The following is a 12,880-nucleotide window of genomic DNA, read 5'->3' on the forward strand; positions in this document are numbered from 1 at the left end:
CAGGGACAAACCTGCGTCCTCATGGATGCTAGTCAGATTTATTTACACTGAGCCATAACAGGAACTCCCTTTATTAAACTGCAGACTTAACATTTTTTTCGTAGTGCATATTTTAGGATTAGTGTTTTAAGGCATATCTTTTCAGAAAATAATACTATTCTGACTTTTTCATAGTTTATTTAAATTCACTAAATATTCATTCTGGGTCTATTTGTATCAAACACTGCATTAGAAATACCATCCTAACTTTTGGAGAGCTTGCAGTCCAGTTTTGTGGAGATGTAATTTGCTGTCCATAAACATATGGCCATGAAAGATTTGCTTTTCTATCAGAATGAAGAGCAGATTATTTGAAGGTTATTTGAATGTCCCAGTAGAACAGGTTGCTTCTTGCTGCAGTAGGAAATTTTAACATGTTTCTTATTTAAATGTGAATCCTATTGTTTCTACATTATCAGATATTATTTTCTGCACACCCTGTCCCTAGTGGAGTATGCCCCACTTCCATGGCCCTCTTTCAAATTCAGATTCATCCAGTTGAATCAGCAGTGCTTGAGAGAGTAAGACTCAAGATCTTTCTTGATTCCACTTTTCTTTCCTTCCTAATTGTAAAATTTTATGCCACTTTCTGTTTCACTATTACCTTTCTTAATTTTTTTTTTTTTTCGTCTTTTTTGGGGCCATACCCACGGTGTATGGAGGTTCCCAGGCTAAGGCTCGAATCAGACCTATAGCCTCTGGCCTACGCCAGAGCCACAGCAACGCCAGATCCAAGCCACATCTGCGACCTACACCACAGCTCACGGCAATGCCAGATCCTTAACCCACTGAGCAAGGCCAGGGATCAAACCTGCAACCTCATGGTTCTTAGTTGGATTCATTTTCGCTGTGTCAGGACGGGAACACCCCTTTATTAAAGTTTTTTCTTTTACTTGTCTAGTTATATAGATAGATATAATTAGGTAGATAGACAGACAGATACTGTTTTCCCTCCAGTACTTGGGATAATATATAGCTAATGAACTGAACAAAATTTAATTAGTAATAAGCTTTTTTCCAGTTTTATTGAGATGTAATCGACATACAGCGCTATGTAAGTTTAAGATGTACAGCATAATGACTTGCCTTAACATATGTTGTGAAGTGATTATCACAGTAAGTTTAGTTAATACGCATTGCCTCATATTTACACTACAAAAAAAGAAACAAAAATTTCTCCTTTTGATGAGAAGTCTTAGGATTTACTGTCTTAGCAACTTTCAAATACACCATAGCATTGTTAACTGCGGTCATCATGTTGTACATTACATCCTCAGAACTTATTTATCTACCACAGGAAATTTGTACCTTTGACCACCTTCATTCAATTCCCACCCCACTCTCCAACCCTGCCTCTGGTAACCACAGATATGATTGCTTTTTCTATGAGTTTTTTTTTTTTTTTTCATTTTCTTTCTTTCTTTTTTTTTTTAAGTTCCATGTATAAGTGTGATCATAAAATATTTGTCTCTCTCTGGCTTCTTTCACTTACCATGATGTCTTTCCTCAAGATTCATCCATGTTATTGCAGATAGCAGAATTTCTTTTTTTATGGCTGAATAATATTATATATATATATATATATATAACTTTATGCATTTATCAGTTGGTTGATGCTTAGGTAGCTTCTGTGTCTTGCCTATTGTAAATAATGCTGTTGTGAACATTGGGGTGCATATATGCTCGAGTTAGTGTTTTCATTTTCTTCAAATATATACCCAGATGTGGAATTGTTGTATTATATGGTATTTCTATTTTTAATTTTTTAACTTTATAGTGTTTTCCATAGTAGCTATACCAATTTACAATCCCAACAGTGCATAAACTTTCCCTTTTCTTCACATCCTCTCAACATTTGTTAACTCTTGTCATTTTAGGGCTGGTCATCCTAAGAGCTATCTCATTGTGGTGTTGATTTGCATTTCACTAATGATTAAAATGATGTGGAGCACTTTTTCATGAACCTGTTGATTATTCATATATCATCTTTGGAAAAATTTATATTCAGGTCCTTTGTCCATTTTTTAAAATAGGATTATTTGGTGTGTTTTTTGTTGTTTTTTTTTTTTAATTGTTGGTGGTTTTTGTGGTTTCTTTGCTGTTAAGTTGTATGAGTTCTTTATTTTGGATATTAACTCTTTATCCAGATGTGTGACTTAGGGATTTTTTTCCCATTATGTAGGTTGTCTTTTCATTTTTTTAATCATTTCTTTTGCCATGAGAAGCTTTTTAGTTTGATATACTCCCACTTGTTTATTTTTTGTTTCTTGAAGTTTAGATGTCATGTATAATCATGGCCAAGACCCATGTCAAGGAAGTTTTTTTTACCTGTTTTCTTCTAGGAGTTTTATAGTTTCCAGTTTTATATTTAATTCATTAGTACATTTTGAATTAATTTTTGTGAATAGTGTAAAATAGGTGTCTAGTTTCCTTCTTTTTCATGTGAATAATCCAGTTTCTCCAGCACCATTTAATGAGGAGACTTTTTTTCTCTATTGAGTATACTTGGCTCCTTTGTCAAATAGTTGACCATATATGCAAGCATTTATTTCAGGGCCTTCAGTTCTGTTCCATTGGCCTATGTATCTGTTTCTATGCTGGTATCATACTATTTTGATCACTGTAGCTAATGAGCTCTTTTAATGTCAATTTAAGTTATTTTTCTCTTCTTTACTTGCCTTTTCCAAAAACTTATATCTGCTCTGATGTATTTATTATACTCATCAGTTTACATTTTTGTGTGTAGGCCCAGGTTTATGATGAAGCTTAAAATTCCTATTTTAGTAATTTTTTGTTTTGTTTGTTCTGCATTGACCTAACTAAAATGGAATCTAGTAGTAAGATATTTTGGATCTCGGGGTAGTCAGAACACTATTAATATAAATAATCTTCCTTGACATCATCCAAAACTGTTATCTATGTAGTGTTAGACACAGGATACTGATATTGTGATTTATTTCTTAAAGTATTTTTTATTGTCATATAATATACATAGCATGAAATTTATTGTTTTAACCATTTTAAGTATATAGTTCAGTGATATTAAATACATTTACTTTGTTATGCAGTCCATCACCACCATCCACCCCCTTAAGTCTTTTTACCTTGTAAAACTAAAACTACACCAATTAAACAATGCCTTAAGAAATTTTTATCTGTTTATTTTTCTTTTCCTCCAGTCCCTGGCAGTCACCATTTTGCTTTCTCTCTTTGTGATTTTTGACTGTTTTAAGTACTTCATTTAAGTGGAACCATACAGTGTTTATCTTTTGTGACTAGCTTATTTTATTTAGTATAGTGTCCTCAAGGTTCATCCATGTAGTAGCATATTACAGAATTTCCTTTTTTTTTTTTTTAAGTCTCAATAATATTGCATTGGGTGTGGGTGTACCACATTTTGCTTATCCATTCATTGGTATGTGGTGTTTTCATTTTCATTCATCTCTAAATATTTTTTCCTTTACCTTGTGATTTCTTCTTTGATCCATTCTTTGTTTAAAAGTGCATGTTTAATTTCAACAATTTTGTGAATTTCCCAGATTTTTAAAAAATCTATTGAGACTTAATTTGTGGCGTAATATAGGAAGATGTCCCATGAGCACATGAGAAGATTGTATGCTCTGCTGTAGATGGATAGAGTGTTTTGTATATGTCTGTTAAGTGTAGCTGATTTATTTTGTTTAAGCCCTCTCTTCCCTTATTTATTTTCTTCCTTCCTTAGTTGTTCTATCCATTATTGTGAGTGGGATATATTAAAGTCTCCAACTATTGTGTAACTTTATTTCTCCCATCAGTTTTGTCAGTTTTTATTTCATATATTTTGGCATACATGTTTATAATTGCTATATTTTCTTGCTTTATTGAACCTTTTATTAATACATAATGTCCTTACCTCTTGTAACTTTTTTTTAAAATTTAAAGTCTGTCTGATATAATTATAGCCACTTTTGCTCTCTCTTGGTTACGAATTGCTTGAAATATCATTTTCCATCCTTTTATGTTCAACCTGCTTATGTCTTTGGGTCTCAAGTGAATCTCTTGTAGATAGCTTATTGTCGGGTCATATGTTTTTATCCATTCTGCTAGTTTCTGTTTCTGGGCTGGAGAATTTAAACCGTTTGCATTTAAAGTAATTACTGAGAAGGAGAAAATTCTGTCATTGTGCTCTTGGTTTTATATATCTTATAGCTTTTTTGTTCCTCATTTCCTGTATCTGTTTCTTCTTTTGTTTAGTTGGTATTTTGTAGTGAAATGTTTAAAAGTTTTTTCTTGTTTCCTTTTATGTACATTCTATAGCTGTTTTCTTTGTGGGTATAGTGTGGATTACATTTTACTAAAGTTGTAACAGTAATTTGAAAATATACCAGCTGAACTTGAATAACATACAAAATCTGTACTCCTTTACAGCTCTGTCTACCTCTTCATTTGTTGAGGCTCCCAGATTACAACTTTATACATTGTGTGCTCCCCGAACATAAACTAATAGTTGTTTTAAATGCATTAGCCTATTAAATTATCTGGAATATAAGACTTGGTAGAGTAAGAGGAATTTGCAGCAATGGTGGGAGGTACAATACTGATTCTTTACTTCTTTGCACCTTTCATCAGGAGTAGCAGTCAGTGGTCAGTTTATAGGGTACTTTTTTATTATAAAATGTAGCCCATCCTCCTGTTATTTGGAGGATACAGAATTTTGTGCCCAACTTGACTCCTGTAGGAGTCAAACTGCTCCAGGAACATGTACACAGCTCCCTGCCAGAGGTGGGAGATGGGCATCCCATGTGATGAGAGCTGAATTTAACCTCAGTTACCATCCATGTCTTCTGGAAGGGACAAGGCTTCATCAGAGTCCAGAGTTCTGCAATCGTTAAATCAGACAAATTCTGCCAATGTAATTTTTGTGTAGGTTGGGAGACAGATTGTTAGTGCTTCCTACTCTGCTGTCTTCCCAGAATCCTCTCCCCTTAAATGATTCATATACTTTTTGATTTCAGTCCCTTAAAATATGTAACTCAGACTTGTATAAACCAGGTTTTTCAAAGAAGTAGATTATGCATGCGCATCTCTGAAATTTAAATGGCACTGAAGTGGGTGCAGTGTCCCCTTTCCATTTTATTCCTTACTTCTAAGTTATCCTTATTTAAACAACCTCTTTTATTACTTTTTCCCGTAGATAATATCCTTCTAGAGATAGTGTATTCATATATATGCATATACGTATATGCACCCATACTTCTCTCTTCCCTTTAATTTTTGACACAGTTGGCAGTCTATTTAATGGGAAATGACCTTTAGGACTCGCCAGGAGAAAAATTAGGGTACATTATGCTTATATACATAGACTGATCTTATTCTTTTAATTGATCTCTTAGTAGTCCATGGTTCTACATAGTGCATAATTTATTTGATGGACATTTAGATTGTTTTCAATCATTCTCTATTAATGGCAGCCATATATCAGCATTTTTGGCTTATGTGTGTATCTGTAGATTAAATTCCCAGAGGTGAACATGCTGGGTGAAAGGGACATGTGGTGTATTTTGATAATAGCTGCTAATTTTTTCTCTTAAAGAGGCTTTGGCAGTATACAACACACTAGATGTTGGAATACCTCAAACACTCTTACTGGTGAAAAGTACCAGTAGATAGGTTGTGACTTCTCTAAACATACTCCTTTTTGCTGCTACTGAAGTGTTTTTTTATAAACTTATAATAAGTAAAAGTTTTTTATTTCCTCCCTCATCTTCCACCAACTAAAATATACAGTAGTAAAATATATCAGTTCAAACCTCACAGTTTACTCTTTCCAAGTTACTATTTAGTGCAAGCTCCATAAAGGTAAGAATTTTGTCTGTTCTGTGCATTGATGTATCCAGCATTCCCTGAGCAGTGTTTGGCATTTGTTGTAAAGTTTTGAATAAATTAATGAATGTGGTTAAATAATAGTTTTCCCTCATTTATTTAGTTTTTGTCTTTTCATTAAAAGTATTTTTAGAAAGTAAAATAATTGGCTGTGACCTTTTTATGGTATTATTTATTCATTAATAAATTATTGCAGTATTGTTGAAGGGATTGTTATTGCTATTTGGAATTGTTTTCTTTTCAGTTATTTCTATGAAGTCGTAGGAGATAAGGAGACTTCTGAAAGTAGAGCTCTTTCCTGTGGTCCTGTTTAATATATTTGTTTATGTGTGCTCACACATCTCACTTTTTTTTTTATTTGCTTATTAGGTCCACCCTTGCAACATGTGGAAGTTACCAGGCTAGGGGTCGAATTGGAGCTGTAGCTGCAGGCTTACACCACAGCCACAATGCGGGATCCAAGCCAGGTCTGAGACCTGCACCACTGCTCATGGCAATGCTGGATGCTTAACCCACTGAGGGAGGACAGGGATCAAACGTGCATCCTCATGGATACTGGTCCGGATTAATTTCCGCTGCACCACAATGGGAACTCCCTCACTTTTTTTTTTTGTCTTTTTATCATTTCTTGGTCCACTCCTGTGTCATATGGAGGTTCCCAGGCTAGGAGTTGAATCGGAGCTGTAGCCGCTAGCCTACGCCAGAGCCACAGCAACGCCAAATCCAAGCCACGTCTGCAACCTACACCACAGCTCACGGCAAAGCCGAATCCTTAACCCACTGAGCAAGGCCAGGGATCGAACCCGCAACCTCATGGTTCCTAGTCGGATTTGTTAACCACTGAGCCACGATGGGAACTCCGGAACTCCCTCACTTTTAATTGGACTTTTTTCTCTTCAGTGTTTCCTCAGTAGATTGCTTACGGGAATAGTTATAGAACAAAACCTTCTAGCTGTAATTTAATAGAGTATGAAATGTAATTTTGGAATGGAATAAGCATAGGGCCTTTGTCTTCCCTAAAATTTAAAAAGGAGCAATCATTTCCTCTTTAATCCTCCTCACGTATGTTCATTGTGCGTAGCAAAATTAAAAGAGTTTCTTTTATTAAAATGGGTTCAATTTAGCACTTTCTCTCTCTTCTTTTCTTTTAGGGCCACACATCTACGGTGTATGGAAGTTCCTGGGCTAGGGGTCGAATCAGAGCTGCAGCTGTAGTGCACACCACAGCCATTGCAACACAGGATCCGAGCCACATCTGCGACCTATACTGCAGCTTGTGGCAACCATGGATCCTTAACCCACTGAGCAAGGCCAGGGATAGAAACTGTACCCTCCTGGATACTTGTTGGGTTCTTAACCCACTGAGCCACAAGGGAACTCCAGCACTTTCTCTTGATATAATCTGCCAGTTAGTGCCTGTTTGCAGTCATCTGAAATACTAAATGTCCTTTAGGAAAGTAATGAAAGATTTCTAATTCTTTTTAAAGGCAGGATCCACAGCACCATTATTCATAGACCAACCAGAAGAACCTGAGTCAAATGCAACAGATGGCATAGAATTATTCGAAGGCAATCAGCTAACCAGTCGCTCTAAAGCAATAGCATCAAAAACCAAAGAGATTGAACAGGTAAGAATCCAGTCTGCTTAAAGTACATAATCTTTTGTTTCTATCATTTTGCACATAGTAGTTATAGTAAATATTTATTGAAATAAATGCATTTCATTTTGTCTTTTTCCATTTGTGACTCTTAAATTACAACTTAAAAAATTATAGAAGTTGTTTCATTTGATTTCCTAGTAATTTTCATCAGTTTAGTCTCCCACTTCTGCTTGCTTTTTTTGTTGTTTTTTAAAGAAAAAGCAAGCTTCTATTTTAGAGAATGTTAACATTCTAGTTAAGGTGTGGAGCAATTAAAAACTATTAAACTTTATAGGGATGGACTGAAAGAAATATTAAGTATACCAAAATGTTAGCAAATGTTATTTTTGAAAACTGGGATTACAGATGTTTCTTAATGGTTTTCATTATACTTTTAAGCATTTTTCAAATATAGAAAAAAATAAAGGATATTTAAGGCTTATTTTAATGTCATTCTGAAATGTGAGGATCTTATTTTTAACAGATTGAATAGACTACTTAAGGAACAGTTGTAGGACAAAACCTTCTATCTGTGTCTTAATACAGTGTGAAATAATAATTTTGGAATGGAATAAAATTAGAGTCTTTATCTTACTAAGACTTAAAAAGTTGAAGTTCCCTTGTGGCACAGCAGGTTAAGTATCCAGTATTGTCACTGCAGTGGCTCAAGTTGCTGCTGTGGCACAAGTTTGATCCCTGGCCAGGACACTTCCACCTGCAGAGGGCATGGCCAAAAAAAGCAGTCATTTCCTCTTAATCCTCCTCACATATGCTCATTATACATAGAAAAATTTAAAGTGTTTCAATATGGAAATGCCTCAGGATACTAACACTTCATGAGAATTAAATGAAGTAAATAAAATTTGAAAGAGCTTTATAAAATGTAACGTGTTGCACAGCTGTTTGTTTTTGATGTTGATTTGCTCTCCAGTGCCTTGAGTAAATGTCATTGTTATATAATCTTTTAAAAACTAAAGTGCTGTCCATTTCCACATCAGTTAAAATCTATTTCCCTTGGTTAAATAGGAAAAGATCTTAATTAAATCCCAGATATGATTGCGCAGCTTATGTTGACGCCATTACAATAGCAAACGATAAGAACCTGGATAGGTGATTTGTCATGTAAGCCAGCAGAGTTGCAAAATGGAGTTAGTCAGCAGTGTCACATTCTGGGAGGAGTATAAGGGAAATGGAGGTTGAGAAAATCCTGCGAATTCGGTGACGTGAAAGGCAGATTGGTGCCCTTCAAGATAGCAGCAGTTACATGAGAATGTCAGTAAATGGTTTGCTTGCTAGGTGTATCTTCCAACATGAATATGGATATATAAAATCACTGCCCTTCTGTCTTTTTATTCTGTCTTATTTTTCTTTGTAGCTTTAAAAAAAAATTTTTTTTTGACATGTTTTTGGTTTGCTTGTCTCCCTTCACCATAATGGAAGTTTCATGACAGTGAGCACTTTGTTTTGTTTACTGCTTTATCTTCATTTCCCAGAACAGTGATTTGCATGCAGTGGGCCCAGAAGAAATAGTTGTGTGAATAGTCTCTGAGTCACTTGAAATCAGAGACTGCATCTTAACCTGAACACTTAACAGAAATGCATAGGCCGAGCACTTAATAGTAAGTGCTCAAGAAGTGATTATTAAATGAATAAATTATTTAATGTTTTTTTTTTCTTTTCTTTTTTTTTTTTTTTTTTTTTTTTTTTTTTTTTTTTTTTTTTTTTTTTTTATTAAGACTTTTTTTTTTTTTTTTTTGTCTTTTTGTCTCTTTTGTTGTTGTTGTTGTTGTTTGTTGCTATTTCTTGGGCCGCTCCCACTGCATATGGAGGTTCCCAGGCTAGGGGTTGAATCGGAGCTGTAGCCACCGGCCTACGCCAGAGCCACAGCAACGCGGGATCCGAGCCGCGTCTGCAACCTACACCACAGCTCACGGCAACGCCAGATCGTTAACCCACTGAGCAAGGGCAGGGACCGAACCCGCAACCTCATGGTTCCTAGTCGGATTCGTTAACCACTGCGCCACGATGGGAACTCCTTCTTTTCTACTTAAATTGCAGTTCTTTAAAGGAGAGGTTTTCTTAAGTATATAACTGATAGGAAAACTTCACTGACTCTTCTATTGGGAGAGAGTATTTGGGGTTGTTATTTATTAATATTTGTCATTATTCACAGTTGATCTCTTTGATCTTGAAAAGGTGAAGGTAGAGCCTAGCTTAGCAGTACACAAATAAAATTATTTGGTATGAAACAAGTTTTTATATAATACTTTACAGACACTTATAATGTTTGACTTATGAATATATCTCTGTTTTCATCTGCCCGTGTTCAAATACATGAAAAATAGAACTCTAAAGTGTACTGAGCAAAGGCAAATGACCTGAAGGAAGAAAAATAAATCTAAAAGGTCATTACCGTATTCTCATGTACTAGAGAAATAAAGCCATTATAAAATAGAAAACTAAATGATGTTAAATACTAGAATGTGTTTTTCCTAGTGTACTTTGGTTTTCATATATTGGCAAAAAAAAATTGTACTAAAATTCCTCAAAATATCAGAAAGCTAGTAAATAATATATAATTATTTTATAAATCATGTCCAAATGTCATAGTGATTTTTGAAAGTGAAAAATGTAGTTTTAAGCTAATTTCCCTATTTTTTCCATTTCCAACTTTTGCACATTGTATTTTTTGGGACTAAATACCAGATAGATAGGAATATTATAAAGGTTTGAGAAAGCTAGATGGTAGTTCCACAGCTGTCCAGTGATTATTCTTTTTATTTTTCCATGTGTTTGAAGTATTGCATGATATTTTTTAAAAGGCCTCTATAGATGAGGCCGACAGATCAAGCTTAGAATAATGTAGGGATGTAAACATTGATGTTGTAGCCAAGTCGCTTTTTCTCCCTGTTAGGTCAAGCACAGTATGTTTAGATATCTTATAAAGACAAATTTCCACATTTAATTTTTTGAAGGTTTATATAAATTAGGTCCTTCAGCTCTTGAATCCCAAGAAAGTCATTAACTTGAGGCAGTGTTACAATAAACTAAATCTCCAGACCAGAATTTGATTAAATTCAAAGGGCCTACGTTTGTAGCTTATTTGATATTTAAGGGCATATATATGTAGATAGATTGTATCAGAAGCACCTTAATAAGAGCAGATTCATGTTCTTTGCCATATTATTACATTCTCATCCTTGGACATAGATGAATTCAGTAGAGTTGAGGTGCATGTGTCTTTTGCAAAAGCTGCTGGGTTATAGTCTTAAATGGCAGAGAATCCTTGAGCCAGAAGACATCAGATTGCATCTCTGAATATTGCTAGAGAGCATTTGAATCATCTCACTTCTACATGAATATATTAGTGGATGTGATTCATTTTCTTGGTATAGCACATATATCCTACTTATGCTTTGGATTCTGTGGTGTATCTTTTCCCCCTTATTTCCCCAGATTAACCCCTCTTACCCATTTTGGGCCATCTTTTATATTCAATTACTAGGATATTTTACTAAGCTTCGTGGCTTCTGAGCTTAGAGAAGCAAACTTTAGAATTTCTTCCATCATTATATTAATTCCTAGAGAGACGTCACCCACAAAATTAGAGGAGATTCATATTCTGGTTCAGGCATTTGGCATTCCTTGACTGTGAAATCCCCCAAGTCCTCACATACCTATCATTACTGAACTATTTGATTTGAATGTGCATTCTACTCCTTGTTATTTTACCAGTGAAGAATCTTATCTTTCGGCAAATTGTTACTTTGAATAAAACACACAAATTGAGGAGTTCCCGTCATGGCGCAGTGGTTAACGAATTCGACTAGGAACCATGAGATTGCTGGTTGGATCCCTGCCCTTGCTCAGTGGGTTAAGGATCCGGCATTGCCATGAGCTGTGGTGTAGGTTGCAGACGTGGTTTGGATCTGGCGTTGCTGTGGCTCTGGTGTAGGCTGGCAGCTACAGCCCTAGCCTGGGAACCTCCATATGCTATGGGTACGGCCCTAGAAAAGGCCAAAAAAAAAAGATTGAAATCCTCCATTGTTACATACCCTTGTTCCCTCTATTGTATGCCTGGAGGGATAAAGCAATATTTACCTTAACTCTTTGGAACTCTCTTCTTTAAGATTTGCAAGGTCCCTCATACTTTGATAAAATTGTGTTTAGATATAGCTTATGAGTGAGATCCTCTGTTTTCTTGGGGTCCTGGCTTCTAATGATATTTAAAAGTTATTTCATAATTCCCCACTGTCAAGATATATATATCCTAGATGGACTCATTACCTGAAGAAAGAGGAAGATAGAATATCTATCTACCTATCTATACATACACACACACACACACACACACACATATACAAAATATGCATATGCATGGTCGGCCTAACAGATCATATGACAGAGAGTATCAGGATGGCTAAAATCTTCCTAAAGACACAAGAAGTTGTAGAGAAGCAGGTGCTAATGAAGCAACTATAGTTGGTGAGTAGCTGAGGTTTATTAAGATATTTTGTTATGCAAACTCGTCAGGAAAAAAGAGCCTTTCATCTCTTCACTCTCAAGGTACAATGCTTATATTGTGATCCTCTACTTTTATTGTACATCTGTGGGGCTTTTAAAAAGTAGAGCTTCTTGGATTTCTGCCGTAAGTTTTCTGATAAGTAAGATTATCAGAGCTTCTCAGACTTTAATGTGGATGTAAATCACTTGAGGATCTTGTTAAAATACAGATTTTGATTCCATAGATCTGAGTGGGGCTTAAACTGGAATGTCTGACATTCTCCCAAGTTACACTGATCCTACTAGTCCACGTATCATATTTGGAGTAACAAGGAATTGAAAGGAGATGACTGTTTTTCTTAAGTTCTTCTATAGTTTCTAAAAGGTTTGCTGAAAGATTGAAAACTATTCCCATCTTACTTTTATGTAAATTAGAGAAGCTTTATGTGATCTGTTTTTAAATTGTGTAATTAATATGCAGTAAAATGCATAGATTTTAACTATTCAATTGGATGATTTGTAACTGCTATAGTAACACTTTGTAAATATCACCCAAAACAAATATTTATGAAACTGCAGATATGTAGTTGATTATACTGACAGTAATAAAGATTTAGTTAGGAACTAAAGTCATGGTCATATCTCAAAAGCATATGCTCTGATTTGGTTAATGTTACATATCTGCCAACCCATCCATTGAAGGCTGTATTTTAAGTGATAAAATACACAAGGATAAAATTCAAAAAGCACAAGAGATTATGCAGTGAAAAAACAAGTTTCCTTCTCACCCATAACTCTTAGCTGCCCATTTTCTTTCCCCATCATATAGATATACT

At 35.0% G+C, this 12,880-nt stretch overlaps 1 protein-coding gene across 23 annotated transcripts in view; it reads left to right on the forward strand.

Annotated features, from left to right (window-relative positions):
* Positions 1-12,880, forward strand: part of PPHLN1 (periphilin 1) — a 146,361-nt gene that overhangs the window by 95,108 nt on the left and 38,373 nt on the right. For all 23 annotated transcript variants that reach the window (XR_014804033.1, XR_014804031.1, XR_014804032.1 and 20 more), the window contains one exon: positions 7,389-7,529. Coding sequence is in view for 20 of the 23 variants with exons in the window: in XM_084957227.1 (XP_084813353.1) it covers positions 7,389-7,529 (141 nt within the window). In the remaining 3 variants the exon portion in view is untranslated. The remainder of the gene's footprint in view (positions 1-7,388; positions 7,530-12,880) is intronic.

Source organism: Sus scrofa, chromosome 5 (assembly GCF_054392235.1).
Source record: "Sus scrofa isolate SSC_HxYL_T2T_F1_AM1 chromosome 5, Sscrofa_HxYL_maternal_Yorkshire_Landrace_v2.0, whole genome shotgun sequence".
Lineage (NCBI taxonomy): Eukaryota > Metazoa > Chordata > Mammalia > Artiodactyla > Suidae > Sus > Sus scrofa.